This window comes from Pseudorca crassidens, chromosome 5, assembly GCF_039906515.1.
Source record: "Pseudorca crassidens isolate mPseCra1 chromosome 5, mPseCra1.hap1, whole genome shotgun sequence".
In the NCBI taxonomy this organism is placed as follows: Eukaryota; Metazoa; Chordata; class Mammalia; order Artiodactyla; family Delphinidae; genus Pseudorca; species Pseudorca crassidens.
The window spans coordinates 23461182-23480332 of record NC_090300.1 but is presented as its reverse complement, the minus strand read 5'-3'; the positions used below and the strand labels follow the sequence as shown (position 1 = coordinate 23480332).

Below are 19151 nucleotides of genomic sequence, written 5' to 3'. Positions count from 1 at the left end.
TTCTCAAGCCTGACTTCCAATTAGCATTATCTGAGGAGCTTTTAAAATATGCAGATGATCAGGTCTTATACCCAGAGATTCAGATTCCATTAGTCCCTGGTGGGGCCCAGGCACTTGAATTTTTTTAAGTGGTCAAAGTGATTCTAAGATGAAACGAGGGTTGAGAACCACTGATATAAGCTAAATCCCTCATTTACAGACTATGAAATTGAGATACAGAAAGATTTCATCACTTAGGGGCAGAATAGGGTCAAAAATCAGCATTCCAGACCAGAGCCAAATTGTATACCAACTATTTTGCCACAAAGCAGCAATATTTAGATGGCACAAAAATTGATATTGAAAGATTGTGAAATACTTATATTTGCATATTGACAGCATAGCCAATCCTTTACCATCTTAGAAATAACTGAAGATAGTTCCCAGTTAGCAAGAATAGTTCACTGAATTGATAGGAATCAAGTAGCTTGTATCATTAATATCATCCATCTATGAGTCACGGAGCTGGAGGAATTAGGCTCCCTGACTTCAGACTATACTACAAAGCTACAGTAATCAAGACAGTATAGTACTGGCACAAAAACAGAAAGATAGATCAATGGAACAGGATAGAAAGCCCAGAGATAAACCCACGTACATATGGTCACCTTATCTTTGATAAAGGAGGCAGGAATGTACAGTGGAGAAAGGACAGCCTCTTCAATAAGTGGTGCTGGGAAAACTGGACAGGTACATGTAAAAGTATGATATTAGATCACTCCCTAACACCATACACAAAAATAAGCTCAAAATGGACTAAAGACCTAAATGTAAGGCCAGAAACTATCAAACTCTTAGAGGAAAACATAGGCAGAACACTCTATGACATAAATCACAGCAAGATCCTTTTTGACCCACCTCCTAGAGAAATGGAAATAAAAACAAAAATAAACAAATGGGACCTAATGAAACTTCAAAGCTTTGCCACAGCAAAGGAAACCATAAACAAGACCAAAAGACAACCCTCAGAATGGGAGAAAATATTTGCAAATGAAGCAACTGACAAAGGATTAATCTCCGAAATTTACAAGCAGCTCATGCAGCTCAATAACAAAAAAACAAAGAACCCAATCCAAAAATGGGCAGAAGACCTAAATAGACATTTCTCCAAAGAAGATATACAGATTGCCAACAAACACATGAAAGAATGCTCAACATCATCAATCATTAGAGAAATGTAAATCAAAACTACAATGAGGTATCATCTCACACGGGTCAGAATGGCCATCATCAAAAAACCTAGAAACGATAAATGCTGGAGAGGGTGTGGAGAAAAGGGAACACTCTTGCACTGCTGGTGGGAATGTGAATTGGTACAGCCACTATGGAGAACAGTATGGAGGTTCCTTAAAAAACTACAAATAGAACTACCATATGACCCAGCAATCCCACTACTGGGCATACACCCTGAGAAAACCATAATTCAAAAAGAGTCATGTACCAAAATATTTATTGCAGCTCTATTTACAATAGCCAGGAAATGGAAACAACCTAAATGTGCATCATCGGATGAATGGATAAAAAAGATGTGGCACGTATATACAATGGAATATTACTCAGCCATAAAAAGAAATGAAATTGAACTATTTGTAATGAGGTGAATAGACCCAGAGTCTGTCATACAGAGTGAAGTAAGTCAGAAAGAGAAAGACAAATACCGTATGCTAACACATATATATGGAATTTAAGAAAAGAAAATGTCATGAAGAACTTAGGGGTAAGACAGGAATAAAGACACAGACCTACTAGAGAATGGACTTGAGGATATGGGGAGGGGGAAGGGTAAGCTGTGACAAAGTGAGAGAGTGGCATGGACATATATACACTACCAAACGTAAAACAGATAGCTAGTGGGAAGCAGCCGCATAGCACAGTGATATCAGCTCGGTGCTTTGTGACCACCTGGAGGGGTGGGATAGGGAGGGTGGGAGGGAGGGAGACGCAAGAGGGAAGAGATATGGGAACATATGTATATGTATAACTGATTCACTTTGTTATAAAGCAGAAACTAACACACCATTGTAAAGCAATTATACTCCAATAAAGCTGTAAAAAAAAAAAAGTTAATTTCAAAGTGCCTTTCTTGTTGCCTTCCCCACACATCAAAATCGCTAGAGCTGCTCTTGTTTCTCAACTCTGTACTGTTTTCTATACTCTTTACTACTCTACATTTTGAAAAGGAGAAAATCAAGACCCCGAATTTGTAGCTCAACACCCACTATCTATCCACTAAGACATTCAAGCTGAAATTATACTAAGGGCAAGAGAAGTGCAAAGTAAATATTTCAGTTCATGCCCATGCATCTCTAGCTTCAGCTCTTGCTCCAAATAGAATTTCCACTCTTATTGACATAAAAGTGCATGTTATTATGTTCAATGCCTATCAATAATATTTTTTAAAAAACATAGAAGTTAAGTCACCAGTGTCACTTTACGTGGATTTCTTTGGGATGAAACAAGAGTGTTAGCTCAGTTCGGTTTTATCTTGACCTGTTTTGACTGTATTACAGTCAGTTCCTTGCACTTAATGTACCTTGAAAGGAGTAGGAAATTTTTTTCTTATTGTCAACATTTTAAGAAAATGTTAACAACAAAAAAAATTATCTTGTAGAACTCAATTAAGACTTTTTATTGAGAGGACTATAGATTGACATATATGGTAGGTAGTACAGTACAATGGTTAGTCACGCAAACTCTGAAGACATGCAGCTTGGGTTTGATTCCTGACTCAACCACTTACTAGTTATGTATCTTTTTTTTTTAATTGATGTGTAGTTGATTTACAATATTATATTAGTTTCAAGTGTACAACATAGTGATTCGGTATTTTTGCAGATTATAGTTTATTTTAGGTTATTATAAGATAATGGCTACAATTCCCTGTGCTACACAGTATATCCTTGTCACCTATCTATTTTACACATCTAGCTATGTTGTCTTTGAGTAAATTGCTTCATCTCTCTGTGCCAAGATTTCCTCTTCTGTAAAACAGCAATCGGTACTTAAATCATAAGGTTGTGATAAGAATTAATGAAATGAGTTAGCGTACATAAAGCACTTAGAAGGGTGCCTGGTATTTAGCAAGTGATTGTTATTATATTCTATAAATATATACACATATTTTAGTGGGTATAGATGGAGATAAATAAAAGGCTAAGCAGCATGTTCAACAAATTAAGTTGTATAATAATATATTCTTACAAGTAAAAGTCTTTCAATGTTGTATTTATTTTATGTTTTAATATAGTTTTTGTTTGCAAATTTAAGGCTTCGAATATACAGAAAGTGGTATCATAAAAGAAAATGTATTATACCCAATAACATCACACAATTATGAAAAATCACAAATTACATAAATTCTCAATCACCACTATTAATCTTAATGAGAAATTTCTCATAAAGTAAATTTTTCAAAATGAAATATCAATATTCTTTAACTCTTTGAAATTACAGCAGTTTACTTAACTGCAAATGGAGGGCTGGTACAGCTAGAAACTGGCCACATTTATTGAAATGTCTAGCACACTCCAAACCATCATGCAAGACACAATTCCTATGTATCCTACCTCCATTGCTACAGACCTCTTATGTTCTTTTTTACTAATGAACTTAAACTCAACTCTTGCTAAAAATGGCAGCCTTCTTGATCACTGAAGCCAGAATATTTATCTCAGCTCACATGCTCCACAAACTCCCTGCAACATTGGCCCTTGTTGATATACCTTCTTCTTGCCATTCCCTTGGCTTCCTTGACACCAAACTCACCTGGTTTGCCTCCTCCTCCTTCTTTTCCACTTCGTCTCTGCTGACTGCCTCTAAAAGCAGATATTTTCCCAAAAATAGGTATCACGCAGATATTCCACAAGGTTGTCTCTTCAGGCCCCTCCTCTTCCTTCTGCTGCTTTCCTCATCAGGGAAGTACTCTCTATCCTCACAGGCTGGAGCCTGCATTTGCCACCTAGAGGCGCCGGGGTGGCCCAGCTAGGAAATCACCTTTCACCCATGCAGCAGTTACCTGCAGGGATCAGTGGGAGCCCAGCAGCACCACGGGAACCAACTAGACGAAAACAGCAATGCAAAGGCTCTGAAAACTACATTGACACTGGAACCAGAAGTCACTAAAGAAGACCAGGGCCTGCATGCTAAACCTGAACAGGGTGACTGCCTGCTAAAGTAGACTTCCGTTAAAATTTAAGGTTTAACATAATAGCCAAAGTGTCTAGGATATAATCAAAAATCACTTATGCCAAAAGTAAAGAAAGGCACAGCTCGAATGAGAAAAGACACTGACAGATGCCAACACTGAGATGATTTAGGTGTTGGAATTATCTGACAAGAATTCTAAAATCGTCATCATAAGAATGCTTCAACAAGCAATTACAGATAGGCTTGAAACAAATGATAATACAGAAAATCTCATCAAAGAAATGCAAGGTATCGGGCTTCCCTGGTGGCGCAGTGGTTGAGAGTCCGCCTGCCGATGCAGAGGACACAGGTTCATGCCCCGGTCCGGGAGGATCCCACATGCCGCAGAGCGGCTGGGCCCGTGAGCCATGGCTGCTGAGACTGCGCGTCCGGAGCCTGTGCTCCGCAACGGGAGAGGCCACAACAGTGAGAGGCCCGCGTACCGCCAAAAAAAAAAAAAAAAAAAAAAGAAATGCAAGGTATCAAAAGGAAGCAAATGGAAATTATAGAACTGAAAAACACAGTAACTTAAATTTTAAAAACTCACTGGAGAGGACCAATAGCAGAATGAATATGATGGAGGGAAGAATCAGTTAACTTGAAGATAGAACTTATCCAGTCTGAAGAGAGAAAACAAATTGAAAAAATATATAAACAAAGCCTAAGGGACCTGTGGCATAATAACAAATGATCAAACATTCATATCATCAAAGTCTCAGAAGGAGAGGAGAAAGAGAATAGTGCTGGAAAAAAAATTTGAAGAAATAAAGACTGAAATTTCCCAAATTTCCTAAAAACATAAACCAATATATTCAAGAAACCAAGTGAACCACAAACAGAATAAGTTCAAAGAAACTCACATCAAGCCACACCATAATTAAAGTTCTGAAAACTAAAGACAAAGTAAAAACTCTTGAAAGCAATGAGAGAGAAACAATCTAGAAGGGGCAAAACAATTCAAATGACAGCAGATTTCTCATTTGAAAACGTGGAAGGCCAAAAGGAAGGGATAACATTTTTCAAGGGCTAAAAGAACTATCAATCATTAATTCTATATTCAGCAAAAAATATCCTTCAGAAATGAAGAGGAAATAAAGATATTCTCAGACAAAGGAAAACTAAGAGAATCTGTCACCTACAGACCTACCCTTTAAAGATGGATAAGGAAAGCTCTCCAAATAAGAAAGAAATGGTAACAGAGGCTTGAAACTCTGGAAAGGAAGGAAAAACAATAGATTAGGGAATGAATGAATGAATAATGAATGGATGGGTGGATGAATGAAGGATAAATAGACTATCTTTCTCCTCATGATGATTGAATCAAAAAGTATAATTCCATCTGATGTGATGTTTAATATATGTAGAGAAGTAATCAAGACAACTGTATTTTAAAAGTGGGAAGGGGGGGCTTCCCTGGTGGCGCAGTGGTTGAGAGTCCGCCTGCCGATGCAGGGAACACGGGTTCGTGCCCAGTCCTGGAAGATCCCACATGCCGCGGAGCGGCTGGGCCCGTGAGCCATGGTCGCTGGGCCTGCGCATCCGGAGCCTGTGCTCCGCAACGGGAGCGGCCACGGCAGTGAGAGGCTCGCGTACTGCAAAAAAAAAAAAAAAAGTGGGAAGGGGAAAAAAATCTAAATGCAAGTAAGATCTCTATATCTTACTTGACATGATAAAACACTGATACCAGTAGATTGTGATAAGTCATGTATGTATATTGTAATACATAGAGCAACCACTAAGAAAACTAAACAAACTGATATACTCAAAAACATTATTATAAATAAATCAAAATGGAATCCTAAAAATGTTCATGTAACCAACAATAAGGCAATAAAAGAGAAATGGAGGAATGAAAAACAGAGGGAACAAACAAAAATCAAATAGTAAGATGGCAGATTTAAGGTATATCAATAATTTACTTAAATATATTAATTAAAAGACAGATATTGGCAGAGTGGATTAAGAAAAATATGATTCAACAATACACTGGCTACAAGAAACTCACTTCATATATAACACAGGTTGAAACTGAAAGGCTGGGAAAAAGATACACCATGCAAATATTAATCAAAGTAGGAGTGGCTATATTAAACATCAGATAAAGTAAATTTCAGAACAAAGAAACTTACCAGAAACAAACAGGAACATTAATGATAAAAGGATCAATCCACCGAGAAGACATAATAATCCTGAATGTGTGCAAGGCAGTTTCACCTATGATGCTTCTGCCAATAATTTTCAAATCCATTTTCCCAGGCTACTTCCTCCACAGCGTAGTAAATCAGAGAAAGGTGGCAGCGACCCCTGGCTTTTACCAGCCTCCCCACCTCCAAACTCACGTTTCAATGCAGTACCCAGGCTTCACATATCCTTCTGCGCCAAACACTATGTATTTGGTAGGTGCTGTGCACAGGACTGAGGGGAAAAGGCACACAGAGACCAACTATTGCCTCAAGGACCCTGCACAAGCCCCACCCATGGGGTCCCCCCGCCTTCTATCCCAGGGCTGGACATGACTCTTCCATTTTGCCAAGGCTGGACATCTGACCGTACTCATCTGACTGCTCCAGCCCAAACAGCTCTGCAATGTTCTGCCGCCAGTCCCCAGATCCCTAGCAGGAAGCACCCATCCCTTGCCTGAATGATGCTAAACATCTTTTTTCTTCCTTCCTTTACCCTTTCTTTTCCCCATCACTACTCTCTCTGAGTTCCTGTTTCTGTTAGTAACATGTGGATTTTTTCCAACTACCCAGATTGAAATCTCAATCATTTTCATCAAATTCTGTGACTCTTCCATTCCAACGTTTCTTACATAGAGTCCCACCTATTCTCTCCCCGGTGTGGTGACTCTACACTAGTTCAGGCTTTCACTTCACAATACCTCCTAACTGGTCTCTCTCCTGTGCTGCCAAACAAAACATCTTTCCTTTTTTAGTAGGTTTTCTGAGCTTTGCCCACGAACTCTTACTGCCCCATTTTCCAGTCCAACTATATCTCACTGGTCCCTAAAAATGCCTCCATGCTTTCCATGCTTGTATTTCACTGGCCAGAATGCTTTTCTTCAATCTCCATCTGGAAAAATACTAGCCTTTCTTCAAGGCTCTCCCCAAATACAACCTCCATCATGAAGGTGGTATCTGAGCAGGTATTTAGCATGAACGCCATCCTCTTCACCAAGCATAATTGCTTTCTTCCTTTAAATCTTCACAAGATACTGTACCTTTCCTATGGTACTTTTATATTCTGCCCCATCTCTGTTGATTTGCATAGTTGACTTCTCTCCCAGCTGTAAGTTCCAAAGACACCAGTAGCATCTTCTTCATCTTTGTACCCTTGCACCACCCACCCTCCACAGTGCCAAGTAAAGTGCACTGCACATATGAAAGGTTTTAATAAATATTTGTTGAATAATTTGAAAGCCAACCCTGTCTCTCTCTACCAAAATATTCCTTCTCTCTTTCTTCATCACAGCTTTGAATTTTTATCTTTCAAATCTAAAATGTTTGTATCAAACTCATTACTTTTCCTAAAACATAAGTAATTTTATGTACAAAAAAATTAGTTTTTCAATTATGTAGATCAAAATATACATAAATGCTTTTACAGTATTTACATACACTGTATGTAAGGCATGTTGTATAAACCTTATATGTATATAACCTCTAGATGTTTATATTCTCAGTCTTTTTAACAAATAACATTCTTAGTAAAATTTCACAAAAGTTGACATGGAAAAGTTGGATTAGGGGATTAAATATATCCTTAAAATAATTGATTTAAACTTTCTTGGTCTTTTAACTATAAAATAGTTTATCCTAGCAACATGAATAGAAAGAGACCTGAACTACTAGAAAGAATGTAACTTTGCATAGCTTGTTTGTGTAGTTTTCCTTGGTGGGTTTTCAGTGGCCAGTGACCCCTTCTCAGGTGGTCTCCTCAACTGCTTGCATTTGCTCAGACCACCTCCATCTACAACAATGTGCACCCAGAAGACAAACTCAACTTAGACTCAAAATGATCCAAGCAAAATGTAATTTTGAAAATGCAGCACATATTTAAAACGTGTGATGGATTCCAAAGCCATGATTATTTTTTACTTGACACTATACTATGCAGACCACTACTCCCATTCATTACTGCAATTAACTGTACATGAAATTATTTTTATTGCTAATTTTACCCCAGTGAATTTCCATTTCAAGAAAAACATTAACATTTGTTTCTAATTAAATATTTATTGCTTATGTTTTACAGACCCGACATCAGGTTCTTCTTTAGACTGGGCTTACAACCTGGGCATCAAACACACATTTGCCTTTGAGCTCCGAGACAAAGGCAAATTTAGTTTTCTCCTTCCAGAATCTCAGATAAAGTCAACTTGTAAAGAGACCATGCTAGCTGTCGAATTTATTGTCAAGTATATCCTCAAGCATACTTCCTAAAGAACTGCCTTCTGTTTGGAATAAGCCAGTTAATTCTTCCCGTGCCTTTCACTAGAAAGTCAATCTTTGCTTATCCCTAAATGTGGTTCCCACATCACCTGAATAGGTCCTCTCTTGTTCACTTAAGTCCTATGTTATTTCTTTTTGCTTTTATTTACTCTCAACAGTATCTTAACAAATAGCCTTAGGTGAAAGTTTAACCAAGTTAAGTTAGAACCCAGCACAAAGTATTATTTTGAGTATTTTGAAAGGTGATATACAGTGGGTCACGGGAAGGAAATGAGAACCTTCACTTTCTCCAGAACCAGACTTTCACCATGTGGCTTCATCATTTCATGTGCCAATATAATAAAAATAAAACATATTCCAAAGTGCACCTTCTGTTTTTTATAAATTATGTTCTCTACATTCCTCTATTAGCATTAATAATCATGCATTAATGCTTCTTATGCATTCTGTTAATAAGAAAGAACACCTTCAATTTTTCAAAACATATTTTGCCTACATATTTTTTTTAATACAAGTTGATAATGTTTATATCTTCACACTAGCAAAAGGATGTTCTAGCAGGAAATAAAGTGGTTTATTTAGAGATGAATCTCAGTGCCTTAAACAACCAATCCAGTTCTCATCAACATAATGTACATAAAATTCAAAATAGTTTAAACTGCCATAATCGGAGGAAATTACCTGCCAAAACACATCTGGTCAGCTGTGAGCCCTGCCTAATAATGGATAGACAAAAAGCCTGGAAATAAAGTTGAAAAGGAAAAGAGAAAGTCATGTCGACCAAGGGCAATTGGAGTAACTTATTACCTTTATACTGTCTATAATAGTATCGCTTAAGATAGTGTTATAAAATACCTTTTCCCTAACTTTATTCTTCAATATTGCATCATGTGACAACAGTGGCATCTACACTGTAAAAATCCAGAACACAGATGCCTGACCAGAATTTGAGGGACAAGTAGAGAGTTCCTTGACTTCCTATAAACTTACTTCTCGGAACAATCTGGATAAAATTTTTGAGGATCTTAGAAGATCCTGAGAAACCAGGTTAACAAATAATCTGAGACATTCCTCACGACTCCTTTAAGGGCCCATAAAAGAAAGAGTGCCATCAAATCTACGAGGTGATGGTATTTCTGATAGTTACAAGGCAGGTAAAAGTTCCCCGTGCAGAGCTGTCTAGGGCAAACCAATATAAACTAACAAAAGTGCTTTACAGGTGGAGGAGGGAAAGGCGACAATGGCAAGAAAGTAAAACATAAAACTCTGATTATGAGGTGAAACTGTCCCTTATAAAAAATATAATATCTATACCTAAATATTTAGCATTTAAAATTGGCTCCGAACCCAGGAACGCAAATGTGTTCCATTAAACGTGCCATATGGGAATTATACACTCATTCACACTTACTCAACTGATAAAGGACTGAAAGAAACTGTAATCTTAACATTTACATAAATATTTCTAATTCCATTAGGGCTTTAGGTGGCAGAGGTAAAAGAGATAATCCCAATTATTGAATATCATCCAGTGCTCACCTAGTTTATAAAAGACACAGAAGTTCTACTCACCATTTTATTTGAGCCTTTATGTACCTTAATATTTCTTTTATTAAGAGAGAGAAAGCAGTTGAGTGACTAAAAATCAAAAATCCTAACAAGATCATTCCTTATCTTAACTGAATACCTTTTGCATGACATCTCAGGGTATTTCGCTTGACTTCATATGAATTGTGAAAATAAACATGTGAAGAAAAATATCTATCACTATATTAAAATTTAAAAACTATAAAGCTTCATTTTATTTATGGAAAAGTTTAAGTAGTCAGTGCTTGATTCTTCCCTTGTCATATTTCTCATTTATCAGTAAAATGACTTGGTGCCCAAGTTACAAGTAGTGCTGTCTCTTAAAATATTCTTGACAATGTCTCACAAAAAAAATCTTCTAAGTCATCATTCCTCTTCTAGTTTTCATACCACCAAATTCACTCAAGAAACATTGCTGCATATTTTGAAAATTTTTATGGCCATGACCTAGTAGCTGAGACACAGACCTCCATTATATGAGAAAATGAAACATCTTACTGATTATTTTTAGCAATGCAAATAAATTTGAGTTTCCAATGGGTATTATGACTCCAAACTGATTTTAAAATGTCACATCAGAAGTACCCTCCCCATACCCTACACATTGGATACGTTCTATAACTACATAAGTGCTCACTGCCTAAGTAAACATTAGGCTTATTGACAAGAGTTTCCCTTTCTCATTTGAAACAAACATTTATGCCTCATTTTCTTTAGATGAAAAAACAAACAAGTAATTCCCAGAGAAACGTGCAAGAAATCACTGAAAATACTCAAGTTCTCTCTATTCTCAGGTTCTACCAACTTGTTCTCACAAAGTGTTTAAGTTATTTTGGTCATTTCAAATGTTGGGCTTTTGTGGACATGGGAAAAGATCAAAGACAGAGAACTTCTAACCTTTTACCTTTAACATACAAAATGTAAATGGGAGTTTTTCTAAAAGAGAACGTGCATTGGTTCCAAAATCTACAATGAAATATGGTAGTATTAAACTGATGTTGATTTCCCAGGATACAAATTATAAGAAGCAGTAGCAGAAAGCAATCTGAGTTGAACACTCATTTATATGAAGCAATGGCACCTAGAAACTGTGCCCAAGCTTATAAACTGCTAGTTGTCCCCTAAAATTTATTCTCCCCTCTTCCCTAGTAATAGGCCTCCCAATTTTGAAATGAGCACATGGCTACTCAAAGGCTCAATTTCCAAACTTCCCTTTCAAACAGAGTGGCTCTTGGACTGCTCTGGCCAGTGAGTTGCAAGAGGAAACACCATGTGGCAAAGTCTAGAAAGCTAACTTCATAGACCTCTGGCATATACACTTTGGTCCTTCCTTTCTGTTCTTTTCTCTTTCTTTTGGCTGGAATACAACTGTGATGACTGAGGCTGAGCAATGAGCTTGGACCATAAAATGTTCTTGAGAACTGAAGCTAAAAATACGATAGTAGGAGCTATCATAACAGTTCCAGATGTGATCTGGATGAAAATCCCCAGAGCGCGTTATACAAAATCACAGGACTAGAAATCAGGAGGTTGGCTTAGACTCCTGAATCCACTGAATGATATTCAGCAAGACACAATCACCCTTTGCCTGCCCTCCTTATCTCCTAGATTTTTGTTGGGATTTGAGATAATAGATGCTCAACAAGGTAAGCTACTTATTTCCATTTTGTTTATATTTGAGACAAGGAACACTCATCCTCAAGAGAGTTGGCTCAGGTGGCTCCTAATTGAGGTAGGTGTCAGGTGGTACAGAAACATGGCACCATGGCTGCCCTCAGGTGTGGTTTTCCCCCCAGGGCTCTGCTATAATGAGGTACAAAGGGATGTGTGCATATGACATTTCCCTGCATGCAAAGTTTTCATCAGATTATTACAATCTAAGGGTTATTGACGCTCAAAAGTTTACAAGCACAACTGAAAACAAAATCCAACATAATTTGAAAAATATCTGCACACATAAAAATGAACTCTAACCCTGGGAACTCAGAGTTTGTAGAGAAGTTTGTTTCTTTTTTGTTGTTGTTTATTAATACTGATTTTTTTCTTTGTTTTTTTAACAATATTCAGAAGAAATACATAATAAAGTGTCTACTAGATAGCTGGAAAATATAAAACATTTCCGATTATCAAAAACAAGTAAATTAGACGTCTTAAAATTTATAAAATAATTAAAGCATGACAATGTATTTGTTACAGTATGTGGCCTGAATGTTTCCCTGCTCTATAGTGCCACCTGCAGTCTCCCCAGTCATTCTGACCCTGAGCTGGTGCTTGTCCAAATATAGTATATGGAGAGTGACATCACCAAGATGGCCAAATAAGATGTCCCTCACTAATATCCCCCCTCAACAACAACAATTTGGCATCCATCCATGGACAAAGGTGCCTCTGTGGGAGCAACAGAATCCAGCCCCATATGCCAAGGGTAATAAACATACAGACCTCAACCCTGGCTATGGACCCTGAAGTGGCCCATGAACTGGCTCTAGCCCCTCTTGGCCACAGTCTGGGAGCCCCTGGAGAATAATGACTTTAACAATCAGCCTTGGACTTCCCTGGTGGCACAGTGGTTAAGAATCTACCTGCCAAGGCAGGGGAGACGGGTTTGAGCCCTGGTCTGGGAAGATCCTACATGCCACAGAGCAACTAAGCCCATGTGCCACAACTACTGAGCCTATGCTCTAGAGCCCGCAAGCCACAACTACTGAGCCCATGTGCCACTACTACTGAAGCCTGTGCACCTAGAGCCCATGCTCTGCAACAAGAGAAGCCACCACAATGAGAAGCCTGCGCACCACAAGGAAGAGTAGCTCCTGCTTGCCGTGACTAGAGAAAGCCTGACAGCAGCAATGAACACCCAATGCAGCCAAAAATAAATAAATAAATAAACTTATTTTAAAAAAAAATCAGCCTCTTACCTTGTGAAAATCCAGGAGTTCAATGGAGAAGTTCTAGCCATTGAACAACTGGAGCAAAAAAACCCAAGACTGGACACATTGGAGAGGGTAAGAGGAATAGTTTGACTTTACTCTCATCACCTCTCCCCCAAGGTGGCACAACTCAGCCTAAGAGAGCCCTTCTTGGCCTGCAATTTCTCCCACAGAGGAAAAGGAGAGCATGTGAGTGAGCACCTGGCCTCCCCAGCTATGTGGGACACTAGCAAAGAGGCCCATTTCTCTCTCATCTCATCCAGAGTACTGAGTCATGAGCTGCATGACTGCGAGCAGTGAGCAGCTGGGAGAACAGGAGCCAGGGCTTGGAACATATCAAAGGGACATGAATGATACTAACCATATCACAGATTCCATCATAGAGACCTGCCTAAGAGTCACTGGGATGCCCTGCCTGCAGATTCCCCCCAACCAGCCCAGTCACTCCGAGCTCTTCACAAACACACACACACACACATACCCACACCCCATGGCCGGCTCCCTGTGTGTGCTTCCAATAGTTGTGAGAGCAACCTTTGGCAGACAGATAGTGAGCACATGCTCAAAGCAGGCCTGAATCTGTGGGCCAATGAGAAACCACAAACTTGAACTTTTAGCACTTCCCCTGGGAAAGTAAAAAAGGAGGCTGTCAGCACCCAGCCTGGTATATTGCAGGCTCAAGAGAAGGCATACAAGCTTAAGAATTCTGCCATCTTGCCGGCATATCTACAGAAAGTCTGAGAAAGTCTCAGAATTTCTAGAACGGCTGAAGGAAGGTTATTTCTCTCCTACTGTCAGTCAGTAAGGACTGGAGGAAGTGACTGCTACTTCAAATGTGAAGACAGCAACACAAAACTACAAGGAACATGGAAAATCAAGGAAACATGACACCACCAAAGAAAAACAATAATATTCCAGTAACTCACCCAAAGACATAGAGATCTGGAATTTACCTGATAAAGAATTCAAAACAGCTGTTTAAAGGAAGCTCAATAAGCTACAAGAAAACACAGAAAAAATAATGCAATGAAATTAGGAAAACAATATACACAAAAAATGAGAAGTTTAATAGAGACAGAAATTGTTAAAAAAAAAGAACCCAACAGAAATTCTGGAGCTGAAGAATACAATGAATGAAATGAAAAAAATGCATTAGACAGCATCAACATCAGAATGGATCAAGGAGAAGAAAGAATCTGTGAAGCAGAAGATGACAACTTTGAAATTCTCCAGCCAGAGAAGAATTAAGAAGAAAAAATGAATGCCTACATGAATTATGAAATACCATCAGGAGGAGCAATCTGCAAATTACAGAGTCACAGAAGGAGAAGAGAGGGAGAAAGAGCCAGAAAGTTATTTAAAGAAATAATGGCTGAAAACTTCGAAATCTGGGGAGAGATTTGCTCACCCAACTTCATGAAGCTCACGGGTCCCCCAAAAACTTCAACTGAAAAAGATCTTCTCCAAGACACAATATATTAATAATAAAACTGTCAAATATCAAAGACAAACATAGAATCTTAAAAGCAGCAACAGGAAAGAAGCTTGTAATTTACAAGGGAATCCCCATAAGTCTATTAGTGAATTTCTTCCCAGAAAACTTACAGTCTGGGAGAGATCAGAATGATATAATCAATGTGCTGAAAGAAAAAAACTGCCAAGCACACATACTTTGTCCAGAGAAGTTTTCCTTCAGAAATGAAGGAGAGATAAAGACTTCCCCAGACAAACAAAAGCTGAGGGAGTTCATCACCACTGGACTTGACTTACAAGAAATGGTGAAATGAATTCTTCAAGTTAAAATAAAAGGAAACTATTAGTGACATGAAAACATATGAAAATATACAACACACTGGCAAAGGTAAGTATATAGTCAAATTCATAATACTCTCTGATATGGTGGCATATTAACCTACTTAACTCTAGTAAAAAAAGATTAAAGGACAAAAGTATTAAAAATAACTACAGCTACAATAATTTGTTAATAAATACACAATATAAAAGAGGTAAATTTTGACATCAAAAACATAAAATGTAGGGAATAAAAGGGTAGAGTTTTTGTATGCAACTGAAGTTGTCATCAATGTAAAACAGACTGTAAGGTAGTTTATGTAAGCCTCATGGTAACCACAAAGCAAAAACCTACAGTAGATACACAAAGGATAAAGAAAAGGGAATTAAACCATACCACTATGGAAAATCACCAGTTCACAAAGGAAGACAGAGAGTAAAAAGGAACAAGGGAAGTACAACACAGCCAGAAAACCATAATTTGGCATTGTAAGCACTTATCTATTAATAATTACTCTAAATGTAAATGAATTAAATTCTACAATCAAAAGACAGAATGGATAATAAACCAAGACCCAACTACATGCTGCCTATAAGAGATTCATTTCAGCTGTAAGATCATCCACAGGTTCAAAGTGAAGGAAGGGAAAAAGATATTCCACTCAGATGGAAACCATTTAACTCAAAATGGATTAAAGATTGAAACATAAGATGTAAAACCATAAAACTCCTAGAAGAAAACTTAGAGAAAAGCCTTCTTGACATTGGTCTTGGCAATGATTTTTGGGATATGACACCAAAAACACAAACAATAAAAGCAAAACTAAATAAGTGGGACTACATCAAATTAAAAAGCTTCTGCATTTCACTTAGCATAGCAAAAGAAACAATCAACAAAATGAAAAGGCAACCTGTGGAAATGGAGAAAATATCTGCAAACCATCTATATGATAATGGGTTAATATCCAAAATATATAAGGAATTACACAACTCAATAGCAAGAAAAACAAAAACAAAAAAAAACTCAAAAAATCGAATTAAAAAATGGGCAGAGGACCTGAATAGACATTGCCAAAGAACACATACAAATGGCCAACAGGTACATGAAAAAATGCCTAGCATCATTAATCATCAAGGGAAATGCAAATCAAAACCACAATGAGATATCACCTCACACCTGTTACAATGGCCACTACAAAAAAGACAAGAGATAACAAGTGTTGGCGAGGATGTCAATAAAAGGGAACCCTTGGGCACTGTTGATAGGAATGTAATCAGTACAGCGACTATGGAAAGCAGTATGGAGGCTCCTCACTGTCTTAAAAATAGAACTACCATATGATCCCCCTTCTCTGTACATATCCAAAGAAAAAGAAATCAGGATCTCAAAGAGATATCTGCACTCCCATATTCATTGCAGCATTATTCACAGTAGCCAAGAAATGGAAACAACCTAAGTGTCCAGCTATAGATGAATGGATAGAGAAGAATATTATTCATCCATGAGAAAGAAGAAAATCCTGCCATTTGTAACAACATGGATGGTCCTTGAGGGCATTATGTTAAGTGAAATGAAGTCAGATAGAGAAAGACAAATACTGTATATCACTTATATGGAAAATATAAAAAGCCAAACTCATAGAAACAGAGTAGAATAGTGAGAGGCTGCCGGCCACTGGGAGTTGGGGGAATGGGAAAATACTGATCAAAGAGTACAAACTTCCAGCTATAATATGAATAATTTCTAGGGATCTAATGTACAGCATGGTGATTACAGTTAACAATATTATATCACATACTTGAAAGTTGCTAAGAAAGTAAATCTTAAATGTTCTCATCACAAAAAAAAAACACGTAATTATGTGAGGTGATGAAGGTGTTAACTAACCTATTGTGGTAGTCATCTCACAATATATACACATATCAAATCAGCAGGTTGTACACCTTAAACATACACAGTGTTATGTCAATTATATCTCAATAAAACTAGGGGGAGAAAAAGAAAAAATATTTGGCCCTTATAGATGCTGTAATATTTTTAACTGCACATGTTACAATATTATGAGACAACTTTACAAACTTACCCTCAAAAAAAAGATAACCCACTGAAATGGGAAAAGAAGCAGTATTCTACCACTCAGGGAAGAGAGAACTATACAGAATTATAGGAAGTTCAGATTACCTCTGGTGACAGAGGACACCTCCTTTTCATTCAACTAGTGACAAAGAGAAAATTATTTGTGAAACTCAAATTAGGAGTAACAAATATATTAGACCTTCTAAATTAGAAGGTTTTATTATGTAAAATCACAGCAAAAACAACAAAATTTACTAAATAGTGCAACTAATGAATACATGGCAATTTTTCAGACTATGCTTTATACTTCTTTCTCCTTTCAACACAATGGTATTTCACGATTAAAATACCAAGCCATCTTTCTATAATGAGTAGAAATGAGTCATAATAGCATCTTGAAAATTTCGGCAGCATATAGGCTACTGTCAGAAATTCCTTAGGCAAAGCTTTTGGGACACTCTCTTGCATTTCATTGTCACAAAATCCATTATACCAGGAGAGATCTCAGCCTGCCTGAGTAGCATCTATCTGAGGGTTATAATTTTGTCATAAAAATTTACTCGCACATGAACTTAGCATAAAAGGTCTCCGTCCAGAAAATAGGAATTGAAATGGATGTATTATCACTTGAACTGCTTTTTTGCTCACTTATCCTTCAATTACAAGCCTTAAGTTCACTGGTGTCAAGAGAGGTTAAACCAGCAAAATGTAAAACAATTTTTGAAATATGTGAGGGAAATTTGACACTTAATGTTCCAAATGCATTATTATTGCCATGGTATCACTGAAATGTGCTATTGATTCATTTTACATCATGGATTAGAGACTTAAAAGACTATTCATGAAACAAAGAAAAAATCCATATATGTATCATTTCATATATAAAAGAAATTGCAAGAACATTGGTTTCTCTTCTTATTTAAAAAGTCTCCAATTTCTTTTTTTTAATCTCTGCTTTGCAAAACAAATTTCAAGAGGAAATCAAATTTAATGGGACAAAGAGAGGGGAGGTGAGAAGGAAAAATTGGGGGAATTGTAATCATACTGGCAGTAATGATCATATGAAAAGTAACATTTGCATAGCACTGGATAATTTAAAAATTACCCTCACTTGTATGTCTGCATTTGATCACGACAACTCTGAGACTGAGTTGGGGGGAGGCTAGTATTATCTCCACTTTATGTATTAGAAACCATGGCTCTTAAATGACTTGCATATATAAAGTTGCAACTTGAAACTAGACCTTCACAATTAAAAATTCAAATTCTTTTCCTTACACCACACTGTCCAATGGTCATCACTTCCTAGAAGGAGAGAGCCAAAGAGGTTATATAATTTGTGAGTCATCAATTTAGGTTCTAATTCTCCAACCCTGCCAAAGGTATCAATGTATCTTCTTAACAACCTATCAGACACTCTTCTAAATGGTTTAGACTTGAACATGTATTGGAATCACCTGGGAAGCTTACTACAGTACAGATTGCTGGGCCCCTTCCCCAGAGTGTCTGAAACATTAGATTTGGGGTGGAGCACAATAATTTTCACTTTTAACAAGTTTTCAGATAATGCTGATGCTGCTGGTCCAGGAATCACACTTTGAGAAACACTGATATAGAATAATTCTAAATGTTCTAAAATAAAAATAACTATCTTTCAATGATTGTTTTTCTCAATAATTATGGTGATCTTTATTGAAGTATGCAGTTTATTTGCAAAAGTAATTTACTCATAGGTTTTATCTTCAATTAAAACTGTAGACATATCAAATAGATGAAATGGGGATAATATTTCCATTTCAATTTCTATCTTTCCATAAAAATGTTTGTAAATAAGTATTTGAACAAAGATTTATACATTTCAAATCCATTACATATTAAAACAGTTTAAAATATACATAAATAAATAAGAAAGGGTCCCTCCTTTGAAATTCTGTTGATTCTACAGATTTTAACTGGCATTAATTTATTTTTTACTATTTATATTTATAACGTATTTTTATTTATCAGTTCATTGAATTTTTAAATGTTTAAAGTTTTTAAGTTAAAGTCATATCCAAATCCATTTTTAGAACATAAAAATAACACTTCTGG

At 37.0% G+C, this 19151-nt stretch overlaps 1 protein-coding gene across 1 annotated transcript in view; it reads left to right on the top strand.

Moving 5' to 3' along the window:
- CPA3 (carboxypeptidase A3) overlaps window positions 1-8666 on the top strand; it is a 30062-nt gene extending 21396 nt beyond the window's left edge. Inside the window, 1 exon segment of the mRNA XM_067737202.1 lies at window positions 8479-8666. Coding sequence (XP_067593303.1) covers window positions 8479-8666 — 188 coding nt within the window.
- The last annotated feature ends 10485 nt before the right edge of the window (window positions 8667-19151 follow it).